This window comes from Hemiscyllium ocellatum, chromosome 7 (assembly GCF_020745735.1).
Source record: "Hemiscyllium ocellatum isolate sHemOce1 chromosome 7, sHemOce1.pat.X.cur, whole genome shotgun sequence".
Classification (NCBI taxonomy): Eukaryota; Metazoa; Chordata; class Chondrichthyes; order Orectolobiformes; family Hemiscylliidae; genus Hemiscyllium; species Hemiscyllium ocellatum.
Window position 1 is genome coordinate 71,672,924 of NC_083407.1, and position 24,584 is coordinate 71,697,507.

Here is a 24,584-nt window from a genome sequence, read left to right on the forward strand (position 1 = left end):
ATTTAATCTGTTCCACATAGAGAAAATATCACTTCAGCATCCACCCTGTCAAATCTCCTTAGTATCAAATAAATTTAATTCTTCTGAATTCCACTGAATATAGGACCAGCCTGTGCCAATCTTAAATTAGAACGAGGTTTCTAAATTCTGTTTCACAACTTGTTGACAGGCACACTTGCCAAATATATCTTAGTTATTACAAATTTATTTCTCAATAGAACGCAATCAATAACAAATATAAATTTTGGAACCAGATCACTTAATTGCTGTAGTTATTACAGTCTCACAAGAACAAACTATCATGCAATACAGTTTGCACTTACATGTCCTGTAGCCTTTGATTTAATTTGGGTAGCCCCATATATTCACAAAGTTCTTGAAAAAGAATCTTCACAAAGATTCTGCTGGAAGATGTTGTTGTTTCTTCACTTAAATGAATACAATCTAGTACCTACAAAAAAATAGGCAGGAAAACTGAACTGAGACTTTAACCTAAATGTTATGATACATTTACCGACTTGTTAAAAATTCCAACAGTACATCTTCCAGCAACATCATAAACTTGAGATATATAATGCACAAGGAGAATAATCACAAACAAGGGTCCAAAATACTTCAACATCATATTTCCAAAGTTATTCGAAAATACTTGCTCTTAACAAGTTAATGACAGGTAGGTAACCAGAATGTTGGCTGCTCATCTCCAAAGGACTGAGTGAGCCAAGATCCAAGTTCTGTAACTTTTAACTTTCAAAATGGGTAGATTAAAGTGCCACACTGAACTAACTTTGTGAAAGCTGCAAAACTTAAAAGCAGTCGGAGTTTCTCAGAAGTGAAAGTACTGTGCAACTTTTTTTTTGTTCCCCTTCACATTCAAATAAACATGAAAACCCGAAAAAGTAAAAGTGGCTTTCCATCAAATCCTCTTTCTGCAAACACATACAAGGAGAGTGGCATTAAATCAAATTAACGACACCCTCATTTTTTTTGGTCAGAGGTACAGAATATACAAGTTGATTATGAATTTACCTAAATCTTTAAGATTACAGTTTGAGTCATGCACAGTTTTGAGCTCCACATTGTAGAAATTTTACTGAGCCAATCATAGTACTGTGTAAATCACTGAGGCTACTGGGCATGGAGAAAATACAAATATTAAAGTAGTTCAGATTTTGGGATAATTTCAGTTAAACAGAGAAATTATGCCTGAAATTGCTTTGCGACAGGAAACAGAACACAAAAAGTGATGATTGGCAGTTAAGTAGTTTTGAGTGGGTGCCTCAGATTTAAATTTAAATACAAGAAATTTAATACAGAAGTAAGTTTAAGAAAGAAAATTATCAAATGCTCTGTTCAAATGACTGTCTGAAGTAGGTGTGATACTCATGTTTAAAAACAGGTCAGATACCTGGCTGATAAATGGGAGACAAAAGGGTTTGGATTACAGAGAGTACAATGGATGAGCATCACAGTGATACACTGAAACAGATTGGTTGTGCCAGTTTTCTGTTACAACTTCTACATATTTCAATACACCAAAGCTGAGATTCAACTGGATGTAGGTTTGCTCGCTGAGCTGGAAGGTTCGTTTTCAGATGTTTCATCACCATACGGGCTAGCATCATTAGCGAGCCTCTGGATGAAGCATATTTATGTGTTCAGGTTTTCTTGGGTTGGTCATGTCATTTTCTGTTCTTTTTTCTCAGGGGGTGGTAAATAGGATCCAAGTCAATTTGTTTGTTGACAAGAGTTCTGGTTGGGATGCCATGTTTCTAGGAATTCTCGTGCATGTCTCTGTTTGGCATGTCCTAGGTTCGATGTGTTGTCCCAGTCAAAGTGGAGTCCTTCCTCATCTGTATATAAGGATTCCAATGAGAGTAGGTCATGTCTTTTTATGGGCAGTTGATGTTAATGTATCCTGGTGGCTAGTTTTCTGTCTATTTGTCCAATGCAGTGTATGTTACAGTTCATGCAAGGTATTTTGTAAATTACATTGGTTTTGCTTGTTGTCTGTATAGGGTCTTTCAAGTTTATTAGCTGCTGTTTTAGTGCATTGGTGGGCTACCATGATACCAAGTCTGAGTAGTCTGGCAGTCATTTACGAGATGTATTTGATGTAGGGGAGAATGGTTGGGTTTTCTGGACGTGTTTTGTCTGCTTGTTGGGGTCTGTTGCTTAGAAATCTGCAGACTGTGTTTATTATACCCACGCTCACTGGAATCCTTACACACAGATGAGGAAGGACACCACTTTGACTGGGACAACTAGAACAAGCCAAACCGAGACACATACGAGAACTCCGAGAAGCATGGCATTCTAATTGGAACTCCATCAACAAATACATTGACTTGAATCTCATTTACCACCCAGAGGAAAAAGAATAGGAAATGACATCACCAACTCAAAGAAACCTAAACACATGAATAGAAAGCAGACCATGCCACCCAGAGGCTCACTGATGATATTACCTAGTACGATGACAAAATGCCTGAAAACGAACCTTCCACCTCAGCGAGCAAACCTACATCCAGAACCTCAATCTGAGCTACAAATCTTCTCAAAACTCACTGAGATTCAACAACATGTAATTCCTTTAGGAAAGTATTTCTACAATTTTGGACCAATTAAAACATTCAGCATAACAGCTATGAAGAAGACCACCCTGAGCCCGCTAACTACAGCTCGCTAGCTCCATCCAGCTCTTCCCCTGCTCCTGACTAATCCTTGAACTTACCTCTCAAACGTCAGTGCAAATAGACAGTTAAGGCATAAGCAATATATTAGCTGGTAGAAAATTTTGCTGTTGTATGCTCAACTGACATGTTTTAACATTGGCACTATTAAAACTTGCTGATTCATAAAATTTTTGTACAGCTCCTTTAATGTAACAATACATCACAAAGCAAAATTTGATGCTGTGCCAATTAAAGTGATTAGGGCAGACAATAACAAGTTTACTGAAAGAATAAGCTTTCAAGGAACATTTTAGAGGAAGCAAGAGTGTTAAAGTTGAAGAAATTTAGACAAAGAATTCCAGGGCTGACGGCTGAAGCAGCTTTCAGTCCAGTCAACAATGATGGATCAATTAAAATTGAGGTTGCCCAAGAGGCAAGAATTAAGAAAGCTCAGATAGCTGGGAGGCTTGTGGGCCCAGAGCAGCTTAGAGATAGGGAGGGGATGAGGCCAATGAAGGAGTTAAAAAGGAGTTAAAAAGGAGTTAAAAAGAAGAACAAGAATTTTAAAATCAATGTGCTACTTGGAAGAGACAACAGAAGTGATGGATCAACAGGAGTTGATGCAAGTATCAACATAAGTAAAGATTTAGAAAATGTCACATTTACGAATGATGTTATATTTATGCAGGATACTACACAATTCTTTTGTGAGGAACTAAATGCAGCTGAAACATGCATTCCTCAGTTGTGAATTATGTAAAAGTTACATCACTAAACTGGTCCAACCAGCTTTATTTAAATAGTAATAATTGAGTAACCATACCATCATCCCAATTATGCATTTCCCCCATGATAATTTCAGAGAAAGATCAAATTTTGAAACAGATGTGGTCCAACTCATCCATGCCAAACAGTTATCCCAATGTAATCTAGTCCCACTTGCCAGCACCTGGCCTATATCCCTCCAACGCCTACCTATTCATATACCCATCCATATGCCATTTAAATGTTGTAATTGTACCAGCCTCTACCACTTTCTCTGGCAGCTGTTCATTCCATTTATGCACCATCCACTGTGAGATAAATTTGCTCATTAGGTCTCTTCTATATCTTTCCCCTCTCACTCTAATTCTGGACTCCCCCACTATTCCACTTTAATGATTTATCCTATCTATGCCCCTCATGATTTTATAAACCTCTATAAGGAGGTCACCCCTCAGCCTCCGATGCTCTAGAGAAAACAGCTCCAGCCTATTCAGCCTCTCCCTATAGCTCAATTCCTCCAACCCTGGCAACATCCTTGCAGATCTCTTCTGAACTCTTGAAGTTTCACAACATCCTGCAGATAGGAGGGAGACCAGAATTGCATGCAATATTCCAAAAGTGGCCTAATCAATGTCCTGTACTCAATGCTTTGATCAACAAAGGAAAGCATACCAAATGTCTCCTTCACTATGCTATCTACCTGCGATGCTACTTTCAAGGAACTATGAACCTGCATTCCAAGGTCTCTTTATTCAGCAACACTCCTGAGAACCTTACCATTAAGTGTATAAGTCCTGCTCAAATTTGCTTTGCCAAACACAGCACCTTGCATTTATCTAAATTAAACTCCATCTGCCAGTCCTCAGCCCATTGGCCCATCTGATCAAGATTCCATTGTATTCTGAGGTAACCTTCTTCTCTGAACACTCCACCTTCAATTTTGGTGTCATCTGCAAACTTACTAAATATATATCTTATGCTCACATCACAATCATTTATATAAATGAGAAATAGTCGACTCAGCACCGATCCTTACGGCACTCCTCTGGTCACAGGTCACCAGTCTGAAAAACAACCATCCACCATCACCCTGTCTTCTACGTCCAAGCCAGTTCTGTATCCAAATGGCTAGTTTCCCTGTTCCATGAGAACTAACCTTCCTAACCAGTTTCCCATGGGGAAACTTGTCGAACGCCTTACTGAAAGTCCATATAGATCACATCTACCGCTCTGCCCTCATCAGTCCTTGGTTACTTCTTCAAAAACCCAATCAAGTTCGTGAGACATGATTTCCCACGCACAAACCCATGCTGACTTTCCCAAATGAGCCCTTGCCTTTCCAAATAAATGCACATCCTGTCCCTCAGGATTCCGTCCAACAACTAGAAATGGTAAAGGCTTTTCTGTCTGATTTAACCTGAAAGACTCATTGGGTTATTGTTGATAATTCTGGATAAGCATAAAAACATCAAGTTACAGGAAAAGAACGAGGTGCAATGTCTGTAATGGCTTACTCTGACTTACACTCCATGGCATTGAATCTGTATACAAGAGATGCGCAAACATCTTTGCTACATTGCGCAGTTTATTTGTTTCTAAGCGATGTATTGTTTCATATTGCTCCTTGAAGATTCCTTCAAATGCCTCCATATAGTCCTTCTTCAACATGCAAAAACGCTGCAAAGATAATGAAATGTAAAGAGAAATGTAGAGTGTTCAAAGTGACATTAACCAAAACCAATATATCAAAATCATATTCAAGGACAGATGTTTAAAATCATCAATGCTTAAGTATTAAAAGATGAAAGCACATTTTTAGACAAAAATTGCAGTTAGAATTCCTGAATACATACTTTTAATACTTTGGCCAGTTATGTGGCTAATAATTGAAGCTGAATATGAATACTGTTAATCAGCTCAAACTACAAATGACAATATAGAAGACTGCAATGAATGCCTCACCCCAGCCAAAAGACCAAAAAATTTTTCATATGTTCTCTGTTGCGCACAACAGTCTAGGATCATGTTGCATAATTCTTTCTGTGAAGAGAGAAAAGAAACAGGTTTAACCCTTTGCTTTTAAACAAATGAAATTAATCTGATAACCATCAAGTAAATAAGGAAAAAATGAAGGAAATGGTTAAACATAGTTTAAGAATGGTTGTGTGCAGTTAAAATGATAAGTTTATTTTACCCCATGAGTTTCATTTCAGACACTTTTGTGCTAAATCAATTAGTCAGGTGAATTACAAAGATCAAGCATGGTAAAAGGTTCTTTTTGTATATTACATTCAAGTTGTCCAAATTAATAATGAATCTGCCTCCATTTTACTTGCTCTCACTGTTCAAATGCAATGTCAGTTTAAAATGAGTTCATGCCTAGTATATTTCACATCTTAATATTTTAAAACTCTTAAAAAACAATGAAATACTATTTTTAAATCTCTTCACAAACAATAGCTTTCTTCATAACTATAGCTCATACAAGCTCTCGATGCCTTGTCTGTTTGTTCATGCCTATATTTTCACTTTCAGGGGATTAATCTGACTACATGATTTTGTGCAGATGTGTCTGATATGAAACTTGTATGGGATGAAAGAAATTTATCCCATGGTGCACATCCAGTACCCAGCTCTTTTAGTTATGCTGCATTCACAGTTTAATAGTCAGCATTTACCCAAGATTTGTAAAGGAGCCAGCTATATTTTAGTTATATAGAGCATTATCATCTCATTGAAAAGTGCCAAAGAGCAATTTAGTGCTTGGAAATATAGTCATTATTATCAAGACAAGGGAGGTAGTCAGTATACACAGGCAAGATCAAAGCCTGTGTGTCGTAGAATAGAAAATATTAAAATTCATGGTGATCTATTTTCATTAGGTGCTCATCACCATTATCTATCAGATGAAGAGTACTTTCCTGATTGGTGCATTGTGCCCTCAATGCCCTTTGTGGACAGAAGCTTGATTCTACAGATGTCAAACCAATAGAGTATTTAAAATTCCAGATGCAAGTTCCAATATGTAACTATGTCGATGCTTACAGTGGAGGATGTGTTAAGATTCAGCTGTCCTGGGCCTGGGCCTGGGCCTGAATCTGTTGCAGGTGGAAGGTTTGTGAATTAGTTCCAGTTCCCAATAAATTTCACTCAATTCTGGTCTTTCATTAGGAAATGATCAGCTTTAAATGTGATACTCTCCATAACTAAATAGTTGGTCGCCATTTACTGTCTGGAGTAACATCGAGAATAGTGACTCAATCTAGGTTATGAATGGCTATGGTTTCTGTATGTCCATCTCTGTGCAATGTGCCTTTGCAATGAAGGTCTGAAGACAGCTGCATTGGCTTTTGTCAAAGTTCATCCCGAGCACTCGGTGACACACAACTCTGTGCTCTACGGCCTGTTCCCTGGAACACACACACAGAGACAAACATTGCCGGGAGGACCATCAACTCAATTAAAAACACACTCTGGTCTGCTTGTTGGTCTTCCAGTGTAATGAGTTGACCTCAACTCAGCGTTGCAGACTGGCACATTCTAAGGTCCAGGACGATGTGATGAGAGATGCTCTAAAGCTTGGGGAAAGACCAATGTTTAAAGACTTTTTGGGAAAGTGTAATGAGAGTCCATTCAGTTATCAGACCCTTCCACTGCCTCAATGTACGTAAATACCATTCTGCCTGAGTAAGAAATACCCTTTGCAATTGCAGGGAATGTCAAATTGCAATGTTAGTTTCCCTTGATATGCGAAGACTGTATAGAACTGCTTTCGGACTGGTGAATGCAGATGAAGGATTCAAACTACTATGTATTAAGACACATATTCCATTTCATCTTGGCACAGAAAAAAACGTATATAACTACCCTCAGTATTTTATCTTATTGTGTACATTATTGAAAGACACATCTATTTAATACAAGCTGGAAGCTTTACTGTACTTCAATAATACGTGGATAAGACATGCTGCACAAAATCCCCAGCTTAAGTACTTTGGCCGATTGAGAGTTTTCTCTTGTAATGCCCAGTGACTAATCAGTGAACAAGTATAGAAAGTGTCAATTCACAAGAATGATCAAAAACTGCACTGATTAATTTCTCACCATTCATAAGATATTGGAGCTTGCTACAAGAAGATCTGAGTTAATGAATCTGTACCTTCCAACAATTATCGACAGTGCTATGATGAACCATGCTGACAATACCAATCTCACACGAAAATCACAAGACCATCTTTTTCTAAAGTCGAACTGCACAAAATCTGAATATTGCCACGTATTCATTTTAATGTTCACATGATGTGACAAAAATGATGCATTAAAGTTCTGAAAAGCTGAGTGTTGGCCTGTTCATGTGGATCTATGCAAGCTGGCAGCAACTTCCATTTTTATAATGCGAAGTGATTACCCATCATTTTTATTAAATGTAGTCACTTCCATCTACCTCATGCTCGATGTCCAAATTTTACGTATGTCTACTACAAAACACGATAAAGATTCAGCACACAGAAAACAACCAAGTGTACAGGAAGCCGTTCCTTAAAGGTGCGGCTGTATTCCTCAAAACCTTAATTTAAATTAAGCATTGATTCCCTTCAGGATCAAATTAAAAGTGAACTTTAGTTTCACAAGGCCTTCTTTAGCAGAAAAAGTTACCAGGTACAACATGGAAAAAATCTCTACTTTGAAATTTTCTACTTCCAGGTTCTCTTGTAGCTGTCTCTCAGGAGTGGAGGAAGTGGGTCATTGCTATTTGCTGTCATCACTCTGGGCTCCCTGTTGGGTCCCTCCCTGCATGGATTGCACTTCTTTTTAAAAATCATCCACAGTTGATCACGGAAAATGATCACAACACAACAAAAGTATGCCTTTGGTGAATAGCAGCCAAACGTATATTCTCTTTTGGTTGCGGCTTTTTAAATGTAATTCGTTCAGAATTCATTGCGATCATACCCCCTGTAATACTGATTTGTAAATTCTCTCTTTACAAAATATTTATATGCAAAAACTTGTTATTCACTGCATAACGTTAATGACTACTATTACAGGATAGTACCAGTACAGTCCGAGCTTGAGGCTTCAAAAATAAATGCAGAGGGGGGATGCCCTTACTTGAAAATAAGTCACTAAACCTCAGTAAAAACTCAAATGCAGCAACTGTCACATCCTGATATTGGTATGTTTTATTGGCAACACTGCACAAAATAACATGATCAAAACCTGGCTGAGAGATTGGCTTTGCCTGCATAGTTCATCAGTGGGTTTGTCCCACTTCTTTTGACACAGTCCTCCAACCGTGGAATTGGATATGCAGTCTTTGTCACGGCGTTGACTTTGTGATAGTCAACACAACCATTGGGTACCATCCTACTTTGGCACCATGACTATGGGTGAGCTCCAGTCATTGTAACTCACTTGGAATGTGCCTTCTTGGAGCATGAGCTCTATCTCCTTCTGAACTTGTGCCAACTTTAGAGAGTTATGCCTATAAGGATGTTGCTTAATCCCCATGTGATAGTGGTAACTCTTTCAGGTTATTTCAATTTTCTTGTGAAAGTCAACTCAATAATTTATCCCAATTTTTGACAATTTCCTCATTTCTCAAATCAAATTAGACAATGTCCAATTCAGAATCCTCTGAATTTGGTTTTTCCTTCTGCACTGTAATCATTGGCACCTTCCAGTCTTGCTTTCCTTCCCTATCAAAATATCTTTTGAACATATTCACATGACACACTCAGATTTCTTTCTGTCTGGAGTCCTCATCAAGTAGTTCACCTCACTATTTCCTCTCAATTTGATAAGGACCACCGAACCTTGCTTTTAAAGGCTCATTTGTTTCTGGAAGTAACACTAATACCTTATCCCCAAATACAAAATTGCAAATTTGTGATTTCTTAACCACTTCCTGTTTCATTGTATAATGTGATATTTTCAAATGCAGCCTCACCAACTCTCCAGCTCTATGTAGTCATTTTCTAAAATTTGACGTTGTCCAAATGGGTGGTCTCTGAATTCTGACTTAATAATTTATCCTTAAAATCAATTTTAACGGCTCTCTTACTTCATGCCCAAAAGTTAATTCAAATAGACTGAATTTGGTTGATTCATTTGGTGCATCTCTGATTGCAAGAAGTACAAACTGAACTCCCCTATCCCAATCATCTGGTTAATACTGACCATAAGTCCTCAACATGGTCTTTAGTGTTTGATGCACTCCTTACAATTCCGGATGGTACGCAGTCGATTTGAATTCTTTATTCCCAAGTTACCTATAACCTCCTTGAATAGGTCGGATGCAAAGTTTGATCCTTGATTTAACTGGATCTCTATTGGTAGTCCACATAGAGTTAAAAATTTAACTAATTCTTCGACAACCCATTTAGCTGTGATGTTGTGCAATGGAATTGCTTCTAGAAATCTAATGAATACATCCATGATTGTTAATAAATACTTATTCCAACTTTTTGTTCGAGTTGGACACCAACACAAACAATCAAGGCTCTTGTGAAGGGTTCCTCAACTGCTGGAATAGATATTAAACGAGCAGGTTTTACTATTGCCTGTAGTTTTCCGATTAGCTGATGTGTGTGACACGTCTGGCAAAATCCAACTATATCCTTGTGTAAACCAGACCAGTAAAAATGTCTTTGTATTTTAGCCTGTTTTCCTTACCCCTAAATGACCTCCAAGTGGTAGCTCATGCGCCATTTGCAGCACCTCTTTTCTATACCCTACTGGCAAAACAATTTGATGAATCTCTGCCCATTTCTCATGTGTGATGGCCTGAATTTCCTTATGAAGACCTCATTTGTTAAATAATAACACATAGGAATGCACTCACTCTCCTTTGTAAAAGCCCTTTGATATCTGTGTTAAGTTCTCATCTTTCTGCTACAATTCAATAAGCTTATCAGACCTAAAGATACTTTCATAGTTATCTAGTTGTTCCTGCTCTGCCCCTTATCTGATCTAAGCAAGTGTCAGATAATCCTATGTCAGCTTCCTTATCTGTGCCTTTTGATCTCTCTCGCTTCAGCTCTGATCTTGTGATTATACAATCTGGGAAAATTCCCAGATAAACATCCTTCATTTCTTCAGTTGCCTGTGTCTCCACTGGCTTTTCAAATAGAGTAGGCAGCACGCCTACTGGTGAATCAGCAATATCATTTGCAAGGCCAAACTGTCTTCCTGGAGCTGAGAGTTTGTCCAGTACTCGTAGTACAAATTCTTCACTCTTCTCTGGACTTATTGCTTCACTACACATAACTGAGCGCTTTTTGTCTCGTCATGAATTCCTGTTAGGAGTACCTTTTCTGGCAATAGTCCCTCAGAAGTACATATTTCCTCATCCTTCAGCATCAGGGACTGAGAGGATCCTGTGTCCTTTAATATTGTCACCTGTTTACCTGCTACTCCTGGTCTATATGAATAAACTTTACCCTTGCAGGTGTATTTTTTAAACAGATTTGGCACATCCTCCTTAATCAACCTCTGATCATCTTGTACGCTCTGAGGCAGTTGTCTAACTTCCCTTGTGCTTTTTGTTACTAGTCCATCAAAACTTCCAGGCTTCTCTGATCTTCCTACATCTGGCTTTCTCCTTGCCCACCAACACTATGATTTCATGTGGCCCACTTTATTACAATGAAAACACTGGAGCTTTTTAACTTCTTTGTTCCTCTCAAGGGTTTTTTTTTAACCCTGTGCTAAGTTATCCTTATGATCTTCACTGGGATCTACCTTTCTCTTTCTACGTGAGGATTTCTCATTGCCCACATTTCTATCCATCATGGACTGAAATTGATTCTGGAAGCCAAACTGTGTTTTATGGACCAGCTCATAATCATCAGCCACTTCAGCTGCTCACCTTGCCATTTTAACTCTCTGCTCTTCCATATGAGTTTGCACTACTTCAGGTAGGGAATGGCTGAATTCCTCCAAAATACTTAACTCTCTAAGACCATCTCTAAGGTTTGCTCAATTTTTAACGCTCTTATCTATCAAAATTATTCTGTTTGAGCCTTTCAAACTCAATGTAGGTCTGAGCTGGGTTCTGCCTTAAATTCCTGAAACATTGTCTATCGGTTTCTGGTCCAAGCTCATGTGCATTAAAATGGCTTTTCTCACCTGTCATATTCCTCACATACCTCCTCTGATAGGGATGTGAATATCTCACTCGCCCTACTTACAAGTTTCGCTCGGATCAACAAAACACACATTGCCATTGGCTACCGCATTTGTTTCGCCACCTTTTCAAATGAGATGAGCAAAAGTTTCCACATCCTTCTCATCGAATTCATGCAATGCTTGAACATAATTAAACAGTTTCTCACTAGGCTTCTGACTTCCAGGGGCTTGGTCATCCTCACTCTCTTCCTCTTCAGCCCTTCTAAGCTGACTTTCCTTTTTAAGCGCCAGTTTTTGAAGTTCAAAAGCTCTCTCTTTTTCTCTCTCTTCTTCCCTCTCTTCTGCTTTTAATCATAACTTAAACTGTTTCATTTCTGCTGCCCTTTCCTTATCCCTGGCCTCTAACTCGAGCTGCGTCATTTGCAATTGAATTCTTGCTATCTCTATACATTCTGATGGTTTTTCCAGCAAGTTGAAATGCTGGGCTTCTGCTGTAATTATCTCTCCTTTCCTCACAAAAGCAGACAGTTCCAGTTCCAGCTAGTCTGCTAATTCCCGCATCTTGGTCTTACTTACCTTTTGCAAAACTTCCAAAGTCACTGCATCCACTTCCAGAAAACCTTTGTGACTGGAAGAGCCATTACAATCTCAGGCTTTGTCTACCCAACCAAACCAACACCCAAAATAAAGACACTAGCGCCTACTACGCACTGTTTAAAATCCTGCAAAGAGCCCCCAATCTGTTCTGGACTCAGCCCAACCACCCAAAACATTCTTAAGGAAGCAGCCCAGACCATACCTGTGTAATTTGTTTCGGTAAGAGTACAGTGAAAATTATCCAGAGTAAATTAGTGAGGTTGACTCCCAGGTATTAAAACAGAAAAGCTTATTCACAAAATTACAAAATGAAACACCAACAGAATAAAGAATCCCTACAGAGCAGAGTCTATCCAAACAAGACTTAATTATGTTGTTCCGTCTATACACAACAGTCCCACTGAGCAAACTCCCTTAAAGCAGTGAGAAAAAAGAAACAGGTGCTTAAAGGTTGAAGCGAATAAGGGCAGAAAGAGAGAGCCTGTTTCTACACAGCTGAACTCCTAACTAGTTCTGGACTGAATTGCTTGGCTAGAGAGAGCTGACCCCTCCCCTTTTATTATACAGGTCACTTCTGAACCTTGACAAATTTGGTCTGAAGTCTCATCCGTTTACATATAGACAAAAAGGCTCCTCAATACCCTTCAATCTCTGTATCAAACCAGCCGAATTGGAGCCAGGAACAGTTTATTACCCCTCTGAAAAAACCAAGGACACAGTATCCTTGAGAAAAGGAACTGCTTTTGGGAGAAAAGGAACTGCTTTGTGACACTAGTGCACCAAAGAACACCCACACAGACAGGAGGAACATGTGCAAGTTCCAAACAGACAGTCATCCAAGGCTGAAATTGATCCCAGGTCCCTGGCGCTGTGAGGCAGCAGTGCTAACCACTGAGCCACAATGGCGCCCATTAATTATCTATGCAGAAATCGAATGTAAATGAACATCAAACTTTAAACCACCAAGACTTGACATGATGTGTGACCATGGCAGGTTGGACATCCAGTGCAAACCAGACAGGTTGTCATCACTGGAATGATCACGTCAGATGCAGTCCAAAGACTCAAGTCAACAAAGGCAAAGTAATTCAAAAGGCATCAAGACACACAATTACCTAGTCAAAATAGTCAATCTAATGAGCTGTATTTTATGCTCTCTTGCAGGCACACTGGATGCAGTGAGAGCTGTGCCATTACTTATCTCTGACCCATCCAGAATTAATGACCATGGACATAATGAGTCTCCAAGAAACAGCAGTGAGGACCATGTAACAAATTAAATATGCTGATTTTATTTATGTGGATAGTAGGGTTTAGGACAGGATCTCTCTTACAGACCTCTGGGCCCATCACAGATACCTCACAACACCCAACTGATCTTTTAGTCTGCCCCAGACCTAAAAGCCTGGCACCTCTCTTTATGCAGACCTCCCAGAATATTACAAGAAATAACAGATGATGATACATGCTGCAAAGGCTCTGACAACATTCCAGCACCAACACCATACGTTCATCTTCCAGCATCCTTAGTCAAGTATTCCAAGTAGAGCTAAAACACTGGCATCTATACCTAGTAATTTGGGGATTTGATGGTTGTCATGTTATTGCTGTTAAGGAAAGTTTGTTAGACTCCCTTATTGGAGACAGCCATCACTTCCTACTTGGGTGGCACGCATGTTCACTGTGGCAGGTTATCAGACCAAGCGTGTGAAAAATTGCCCAAGTTTGTCTTGTGGATGGTAGTTAAAAAGCCAAATAAACCCAAAGTATTAGAAATTTTCATCCACAAAGCCATAAGGCCACATTCACACCATAATTCACACTCCATTTGGATGTGAGAAGAAATAATTGGTTCCTCTCGTCACTGCAACCTTGGCCCAAAGATGCACTAAAGAGATTAACTCAAGAAGCAAAATGAAAATGGCAGTTCTTGACATCAAGGCAGGTTTGACCAGTGTGGCATTGTAAAGACTCTAGCAAAATGGAACTCAATGATTAATGAGCAGAAAACATTCTATAGCTGGAGTCATTCCAAGTCCAAAAGAAGATGACTGTGCTTACTGGATACCAGTCATCTCATGACATTCAGTCCTGCACAGAGTGATGCCCTTCCTACCCCAAGTAAAGAGGAAACTCAATTATCTGAACAACATTGACGGGAAGTATTCTTTTCAGATAATCAAATGTTTGGATAATCAAATGCCCAATAACACAGTTTAGCCAAGTGATCTTGTCCGTATACTCCGAAATTTAGATAATCAAATGCTGGATAATCAAGCTTCCTCTGCATCTTCAGATGCTTCATCAATGGCCTTCTCTACATCATAATGTCCGTGGTGGTGGTGGTGGTTGGAGCAGGGGGGGGGGGGGGGGGGGGGGGGGGGGTGAGAGAGAGAGATATTTACTCATGATTGCACAATGTGTACCTTTGAACTCATGAGCCTGAATCACATGCACCAACATTCAGGCTTGGTCTGATAACCTGCCACAGTGAACATGCGTGCCACCCAAGCAGGGAGTGATGGCTATCTCCAATAAGGGAGTCTAACAAACTTTCCTTAACAGCAATAACATGACAACCATCAAATCCCCAAATTACTAGAAATTGAAACTAGGCCAGCCAATAAATATTGTAGCAACAACAGGGGGCCTGCAGGTGGTAGTTCTGGGTTAAGCGCACACCTCTGGTTTTCTCAGTCTGCCTGGGATCTGCAAGGCACAAGCCAGGATCATAATGGAATACTCTCTACTTGTTTGCCGCAGTGTTGATCCAAAGCTGCTCAAAATCATTCAACACAAAGCTGCCAGCTTGATGCTGTTTCAATCTGTCATGGACCAGACGAGACTCCCTCCAAATACTTTAAGGAGCTAGCCTAGACCCTCGCTTTGTTTTTAATTTTACAGGTAGATGTGAAGAACATGTTCCAGATGAAATGCGTCTGGTCAAACTACTTGCCATTAAGCAAAACACACAATAGTTAAAAGACAAAGGAAAGAATTTTCAACAACTTAACTATTGGAAAACGTAACAGAATAATAGATAAACTACTGATTATGAATCAACTGTTCCAATGTCGTAACATCCCATAAATTCGCCCCTAACCAAAAATTCAGACAAATTCTTACATGCAGTTCTCCATGAAACATCAACAAGAGAGGCTTCAGAGAAAGGAGCAGCTATGAATCCTTGACTGAAGCTTCTAACCCTTCTGGGACCCATCAGAAAGCCTGATTCATGACAACTGGTTGATCCTCTTTCACTGTTACAACTATTGTAAATAAAAACCTAAAGGCCTCCTGAACTGTTGATTTTTGGCCATCTCCACTAGCCACTTCGACACCTCTGCCTTTACAACCTCTCTTCAAAAAAACTCAGGACAAAAATAACCTTTTTAGGGTGATGGTAACATCACAAATTAATTTAAGAATTAGAATTAGGTTTTATTGTCACATATACTCAGGTATAGTAGTACAGTGCAAAGTGTATGAACTTAAACCTTTACCCTCACCATCAACTGGTGCACAGTGGTAGTCATGCATACCACAATGCAATGCATGCTAACTTTCAAGAACTTATGAACAAAGACAACCATGTTTCTTTGGACATGAAAATTTTCCAAACTAATTTCTTATCTATTTCTTATCAAGAAATAGCCTGAATCACTGTTCCTTCTATAACATTCTATAAATGTTACAAAACATTTTTCAACTTGATATTTCAAATTGGATGCTCGTGCACACAGAGTCTTCTAAATCCCCTTGAAGCCTCACGTATCCTCCTCAAACCATTCATTCCCATCTAGTTTTGTATGATCTGAAAACTCAAGCACACCACCTTCATTGGTTCTAATAACATGTTCAAATATAGTATCTTGTTTATCAAGTATGATTTCTCCTTTATACATGTCCACTTTGACCCTGTCCAATCAGAAAATCATTTTCTAAATATCCAGTAATCACATCCTCTATAATAGATTCTCATTTTTTTTTCCTGCTTACTGGTATCAAGCTAACCTGTTTCATCTCTCTGCCCTTTCTGAAACAATGGGGTGACTTTTCTTAGCTTCCAAACTGCAAGTCTCACTGTGAAATGAATAGAATTTTGAAAGAATATTACTCACGCATTCACTGCCCTGCACCTCTTGTAACACTCTAGAGTGAAGATTATCAAATGCAATGGGTTTGTCAACTTTTCGTCCTCAATCTTTCCAATACTGCTTTTCTTCATTCCCATCAATTTTTGTCAGTTCCATGATCTCACGGGAACCTTGAATCTTAATTACTTAAGGAAGGTATTTTTCATGATGGTATGGGGAGTTCCTACTGCATTCAATGTTTCACAACAACACTAGTCTTCTGAATTATATGAAGAAAACGCCTACGTTTATATGAAATAATACAGATTGATATTTGCTATTTTAAGCTTTGAACAATTACTTTTATTATCCAGATGGCTAAGCATAGCATGTTGTCAGGAACAGCTGGTTGAACAATAGGGGCCTGTGCAAAGAAAGCTTCATGTATTCCTACAGATTTGTGCAGCTCAGTGCTTTACAACATAAACTTTCTCCAGCACAAAAAGGCTGTTGGTTTGTGGTCACAAAGTCCTAAGTATACTTCCAATACCAGATGAGCGACATAAACTGACAGATACTCAAGACTCCCAAATTTTCATCTTACATGTACAGCAGTAACATGAGTGAAACAATCAATTTCTTTTCTCCCTTTGCTGAGTTTGCTTTATATCTCACAGAACTGATTTTAGAAGACTGTGCACAATAACCAATCAACCTATAGAATGGTATCACATAGAAACCAAATTACACAATACTGTTCAAACTTCACAAAATGTCTGGTGATCATGTACGGTATATTTGCTACGGATTACAAAAAATAAGCCATATTACTGAAACAAAAGCACAACCTTTTGACGGCTTTATAACACTAACAACTAAGAGGCTGGAGAAAAATTACAAAACCATTTTGAAACCGAACTGTTCCGCAAACTTGCTGTTCAGACTGTCAAAGAGCAGTGACAATCTGTGAATTCTGTTAGTGTGCCTCAGATTAGATCAAATGAAAAGTTTTTCTAAAAATAACATCAAGTATGTGAATCGATGTATTCAAAGTCTCGAGGAATAGAATCAACAAATCTCTTCATACTGTAGACTGCACTGACTTTTGGCTTGTTTATCCTCTTGTCAGCTGCCATTTCTGAACTTTGGATCCAAACTTCCACGACACCTTGGACTTCTGCAATCTCTCCTTTTACACCCATGGTACCCTCTTCCTTTTGATTGTTTTAACATGTCTCCAACGAGGATGATTTTCTTCCATCACAGTGCAAGAAATTCTTGCAAGAATGCAACAATGTCTCAGTTTTCTTACAAAAGTTGCAGCGTAAAAGAAATAACAAGCCTTCTTCTGTGCTAATGAGCATTTGTTTGGGATAACACAGGGCAAGAAAAAATATTTCCGTCCAGCAAAGTTAAAATCCAACAACTATACACATTAGATCTTGCAACAACAGATGGAATAATTTCTTTATACTGGCAGAGTTGTAATGCAATTCCTTCAGTCAGCCCAAGAGAAAAACTGAAATAATAAATGGTGACCCACTTTGTTAACAGTAGAGATAACTGCAACAAATGGATTCCATTTTCAGTTTGCAATTATAGGTGTGTTAACCTGAAAGCATTTTTGAAACATACTGAACGCAGATTAAATAAATCTCCTTTGTGCCACATTAATTGGGAAAAATCGCACAAAATAACGGAATTAGTCCACTTCCATGTAGTTCAGGAAAATTCTTAAGTCAGACAGTTACATTTTTCTTTACAAGTTGCATTTGCAGTACAGTGATGCTGTTGAATGAAGTTTAATATCAAGTAATTTCAAGTGATATTAGGACAGATGAGACATTGAGGATAAGGTCACACAGGCCAATTTTACTCTGAGCATACAACTGGTTTTGGTGGAAAAAACAACATTGTGGATGGACAATAAGCCAGATTCGTAACAAGGCAGAAATCTCAGAGGGACACAGGACAGAACAAGATAGAGAGAAATACCACAACAGAAATTTTGAAAACAAGGATGTTGGATGAGGACCCAACATAAAATCAATGAGAATAGGAATGGCAGGTAAACAGAGGTTGACATGGGTTAAGACACAGGTACAAGTATTTTGCTTAATTACCCAGGGCCAAGGTGTGAAGTTATTGAAATTGATGAACCTACAGTAATAAAAATGAACATGATAAATTTTAGCCAGGAGTGATCGGATGCAATATCACCAAGATGGCAATGGAAGAAATCTGAAATTGGAAGCTCACACAGGGTTAAATAGAATATCAAATTTACGAAAGGCCTAATTCAGGGTTAAATAGTTATGAGGGAACAGAAATTGGAGGGGGAACTAAAGGTAAGAGTTTCAGCCTTCCTTACATTTTGTTTGAGGAAATGTTCACCATAGGGCAGCATGGTGGCTCAGTGGTTAGCACAGCTGCCTCACAGTACCAGGGTCCCAGGTTCAATTCCAGCCTTGGGTGATTTTCTGTATGGAGTTTGCAGTCTCCCGTGTCTGCGTGGGTTTCCTCCAGGTGCTCCGGTTTTCTCCCACAGTTCAAAGATGCGCAAGTCAGGTGAATTGACAATGCTAAATTGCCCAGGGTAAAATGCGCATTTGTCAGAGGGAAATGAGTCTGGGTGGGTTACTCTTCGGAGGGTCGGTGTGGACTAATTAAGCCGAAGGGCCTGTTTTCACACTATAGGGAATCTAATCTAATATAAGATACTAGTCAAAACTGTTTATTTTGCAAGATGAGTTGGAATCCTCGCTCTCAAGGTTTCAAGGGACAAATGCAACTTGACAACATTAGGGATGTCCAAAGAATTGGGAGACAAGTGAAGGTGAAAACCTTTTTACAATATTTAAGTTGATCAATAGGGTGTGGAAAAGGGCAAGTGCAGAAGGACAACCATCTGACACTTGGCAGAGCTATAAGCAATAGCTGCAAAATTATTTGGTACTGCAAAAGACAAGAAGGATTTTAATAAGGGATACAATGATTTTTAACTATGCTGTGAAGTTGAACCAAAAAAAATGAAATCAAAACAAACTAAGCTCATGAAATAAAGCACAGAACTGGAATGGTGATCAGAATAGTGAAATGCCCAGTGAAGCAATCAAAGCAGGAATCAATTGTTTTATGAGACTGTTGGACAATCGTTTGCTGTAAAATAGACATTCTTTCTTAGTTCTCACTTAGCAAATGTGGAACAAATAGTTTTTTTTTTAAAAGGTAAAACAAGTAATGCTAAAGGGAAATATGCTATCCTGTTAATTTCTGTTCAAGCAGACTTAGAATGACAGTATAAAAATTTAACATTGCGAAAACTCAAATTGTCAATGGATATAATACAAAATTCATCATGACAAATACAGGTAATGAAGATCATTTGTGACGCCATTGTTCAAATGGTTTCCAGTCTATTCAGATATCTGACAAATATGATAAAATTTGATTCCAAGTCATTTCTACATAACAAACAATGTGGGTCACAACACACCCTTACAGGACAGGGATGAAATGCTTTTTCCCCTGAAGGTTAGAGACTCCAGAACTCAAATTAAGGCGGTGGAGGAAGGGTTATTAAATATTCTTAAGGCAGAGGTTATGCTGTGGAATCAAAAGTTCGCATGACTAAATGGAAACGTGGAATTTAAAACAGTCAAGATCTTATTTAATGTCATGGCAGGCCCAAGTCACCAAACTGTCTGGGTACTGCTCCTGTTTTCTTAAGTTCAAAACAATAACCACAAAGACACACCATTATACACCCTTAACGTATACCCATCGTGATAAAACTCCTGAAACAAATTCCCTTCAGTAGATTTCCTGTTTATTATCATAATGTATTCAGAATTCTTGTTGCTTCCTGGTTTCACAATCTTCCCCACAATAAGATTATATGTTATGTTGCTGGAATAATTACATTTGCGATTGTTAATAGTATTACAGGAGTGAGAAAGCACCTGGGACATAACAGATCAGTTATGCTCCCTAAGGGTTCCAGCATCATTCAACTGTCTTATTTTCACCTGTACCGATACAAAGAAAATCGGAGCCCATGTAAATTAATACTTACAGTTTGACTTTCAGGAAATTCCATCTTCAATAATTTATGAGCACATTCTTCAAAGTCCAAACTGTAGAAATAAAGAAACAAGACATTCAACATAATTAAGCAAAGCCCAAAAATATAATCTGCTTAGACCTTTCATGCAAATAGAACTCATACCAACATCACAGATTTAGAGTAATACAAGCATTTAGCAAGTCACAACGCAACTATGTGAGGTTGGTAGTTTCCTTCCTGAAAGGATCAGAGTGAACCAGATGGTTTTTTCCAACAATGACAAGGGCTTCATGGTCATCATTAGACTCTTAATTCCAGACTTTTTTGACTTCAGATTCCACCATCTGCCCTGGTGGGATTTGAACCAGGTTCCCCTAATCTCTAGATTAACAGTCCAGTGAAAACACCACTAGGTTGTCACCTCCCTGATGCTCTCCCTGGTTGCCAAGTGACCTAACCTTACGAACCAGTCAACCATGTGAAACCATGTCAAAGGTCTCGCTAAAGCCCTCATCTATCTTCTTCGACACTTAAAGACTCAATCAAGTTTGAGAGACACAATTTCCACACACAAAGCCATGCTGACTATTTCTATTCAGCCTTTGCCTTTCCAAATGTATATAGATCCTGTCTCTTAGAATCCCCTCCCTAAATTTATCCATCACTAATGTTAGGCTCACCAGACTATAGTTCCCTGGCTTTTCTCTACAGCCTTTCTTAAATCATTACACAATATTAGTCACCTTTTTGGCACCTCACCTATGGCTGTCGATGATACAAATATCGCTGCTTAGGGCCCCAGCATTTCTTCCCAACCTTCCCACAATGCCCTGTGACAAACTTATAGGCATTGAATTAGAAGGTGTACAGCACAGAAACAGACCCTTGTTCCAACTCATCTGCGCTGACCAAGTATCCTCAACCACGCTGACCAGGTCTCTGCCATCAGCACTTGGCCCACTTACCTTTCAACCCTTCCTATTCATGTATCCATCCAGATGCCTTTTATATGTTGTAAATGTACCCAATTCCACCATATCCTCTAGCAGCTTGTTCCATTCTTGGGGATTTATCTACCTTTGATTAAAACATCCAGCACCTCCTCTTCTCGAACATGGACTCTCTTCAAGACATCACTATAAATTTCCATGAGTTCCCTAGCTTCCAGGTCTCTCTCCAAAGCAAGTATGGATGCGAGATGTTAGTTTAGGATCTTGCTCACCACCTGTGGCTCCACACACAGATGACATAGCTTATCTTTAAGGGGCCCTATTCTCTCCGGAGTTAACTCTTTTGCCCTTAACATACTTGTTGAATCTCTTTGGACTTTCCTTTACTTTATCAGCTAAAGCGATCTCAAAGACTTGTGCCTTTCAGACAGTGGACAGGATTTGGGGAATCACAAGTTATGTTACACGTTGCAGGAGTCCCATGCTCTAGCCTGTTCTATATACATCTTTGCATAGGCAGTCCAGTTCAGTTTCTGCTCAGTAGCAACGCCCAGGATGATTGTGGGGAACTCAATGATAGCAATATCACAATGTCAGGAGGCAATGGTTAAATAATCTCTTGTTTAAGATGGTCATTGCTCAGCATTTGCATAGCATAAATGTCAGTTGTCACTAGTCAGCTCAAACCCCGATGTTGTCAAGATCTTGTGGTATTTGGTCATATACACTCCAGCATCTGAGAAGGTGCGATTATCCGCAAACATTCCCACTTCTGACCTTATGAAGGCAGAAAGATCACTGATGAAGTTGTTGAAGATGGTTGGGCCTCAGACAGGACCTGAGGAACTCCTCCAAAGTAATGCTCTTTTCAACAAGGAACTAATTGTATGAATCAAGAGTGAAAAAGAACTTGGGAATGGATCATAATTACAATTTTCTGACTTTTTTCTATTATTAGTGCAAACGCTTTGATGAGCATCCAAATGAAAAAAACTGTACATTTTCAAATGTGCTTGAAACCCAATATCAAAAGGGAAGACAATTTTCACTCTCAATTTTGCTTCCTTCATGTTACAACCCAATCTCCATGCTGCCTCTAACAGAACTTCCGCCCACAATCTATTTTACCTTTCACCACTGAAGACAATATTTTTTGCTTGGCTACAGAAATGCGAAGTGTTTGTATAAATTTAAACATATTACATGTAGTACACAGTATAGATATTGCAATGTGCTAAGGGGATAACCTGGGTGAAGTATGAGGACTGAATCTGTGGACCTGCAATTTCTTGTGTTGCTTAAACATTGGAAGTCAACCAAACTCCAAGTTCGAACATGGATCCTTGGTGTACAAAACACATGGGAAAATGATCAACATGCTCATTTGTCACTGAATTCAGTAAAGGAACTATATTTTCTAAACTGGTTCCAAGGTCTTTGATTTTGATGCACTGAGACACTTCGCCTAAATTTTTCAATCCTCTCTTATCAGATGGAAAATTGTCTTCCTGTCATCTCAATGGCATGCAACAGTGGACTGCAAATTTAGTAAAAATCCAAGCATGGCCAAGTTAAGCAATTACTAATATAGTGATGACTATTTTGAAGAATTGTGAAGGTTATGAAAAAAAAGACAAAGACAATCACATTTGCAAAGCAACAGCAGCCTTTAAGATCAACAAAAAAGAGAAAATATTATCGACTAATAACATAGTTAATGCAAATTACTGTCCTCACAATTCTCTCTCAAATTTCCAAGAAGCTTAGAAAAATCATCTCTCACTGGATTTATCCACATGCTTCACCACTCCTTAGGAAACAGGACAATAGCTACACTGCTGGGGCTCACGCTTCACTCTTGCAACTCAAAGGCACTGTTAACTTTAAACTGCAGAGGCATTTACTTTCCTATCTGTATCGACATGCACTCACACTTAAAACCTCTTGAACTATGTTTATATGTCTACCATTGATATCACAGAAACTCTACAGTGCAAGAAGAGGTCATTTAAACAATCAAGTCTGCACCAACCCTCCAAACAGTATCCCACCCAGACCGGCTTCCCCAACCAATCTATGTACCCTGCACTCACTGCAATGTTTAAAGATTAAATGGGAATCTCACTCTGGACATTAATGTAATATTAAAGAGTTAAACTGCACTGTCTTTGGGTGGGGATGACAATCATGAAAGAATGCAGATGACCATCCATTGTAATTTACACTTCATTTAGGCAATCATTTGTTATTACTTCCCTGCTGTTGTCAAGTTAAACTATAATTCAATCTCAGGCATCCAGAAATGCTTTCTGACCAATGGTGTTTCGCAACTGCATTGTCTTCGGAGATCAAGAGTCAGGAAATAGTCTGCATAATGATTCCTCAGAATTAGGGCATGAGCATTTGCATCATCTCCGAGGACGATCTCATTCTGCCACTGTACCTGGGGTAACATGTGACTGAGAGTAACTGGGGGTTATCTTGAGAGGCATGTGACTGTGGGAGAGTGGCCAGAGCATCTGCAAACATGGCTAACTGACGTTCATAAAGGGGATGTTTTCTTTTTGTTCAATACCTCACTTTGACTCAACCTCGCACGCCTGTGAGACGGTCACCTAGCTTGTACAAGCTTTAATAAGCTTTAACTGTTTCAGAAGTTGGTGTGCACGAATTGCATCTCACGTGCAAAACCTTGGGAAAAGAACCTCACATGTGGGAGTAAGATTCCAACATACACAGAGCTTTCAGGTGGACTAAATAAGTGATCGCCTGAGTGTTGGTTGCATGACATGGATCGGCTAAGCTTCACCTTGATCTCTCTCGGTCTCTAAATATACCATTCAGTCGACCCCTTGTTGCCTGGGACTCGGTGGTGATGGAATCTTTGATGTAGCTCGCACACTTACACACCAATGAGTTGCTTTGTGCAAAGCTGGGTTTTTTGGGGTCCATCGTATTGACTCCTCTGTTTCCATTTCATGGATCATCACCAGGTGAACTGGCGGGTGGGGGGGGTGGGGTCTCTCTCTCTCTCAAATGTGCGTGCTTTTCCCTCATATTAAAATGAGAAGAATTCTGACCAGAAGCTCTTCAAATGAAAAAGCAAGAAATGCTGAAATTAAGGTTGTACTAATACTTAGATCAGAAAACGAAGTTTCACAACGTAAATTGTGCCATGCTGTAAGTGTTTGATAGTTAAATATATTCGTTTGTTAAAATCCCAGTTTGGAAAATCCTTTTAAGTAACTGTTTTGCCTTGCTTGAATTAGGATCTCAATGTGTTTTGTGGGTTCTGTCATGGGGCAGATTTTGTTTTTACGTTGAA

General features: G+C 39.0%; 1 protein-coding gene across 1 annotated transcript in view; it reads right to left on the reverse strand.

The window, feature by feature from the left end:
• The window catches only part of cwc22 (CWC22 spliceosome associated protein homolog), a 104,686-nt gene that overhangs the window by 5,704 nt on the left and 74,398 nt on the right, over window positions 1–24,584 (reverse strand). Inside the window, exons 15-18 of the mRNA XM_060827333.1 lie at window positions 20,319–20,379; window positions 5,403–5,480; window positions 4,965–5,117; window positions 324–451 (exon numbers count right to left, since the gene is read on the reverse strand). Of these exons, the coding sequence (XP_060683316.1) occupies window positions 324–451; window positions 4,965–5,117; window positions 5,403–5,480; window positions 20,319–20,379 (420 nt within the window). The remainder of the gene's footprint in view (window positions 1–323; window positions 452–4,964; window positions 5,118–5,402; window positions 5,481–20,318; window positions 20,380–24,584) is intronic.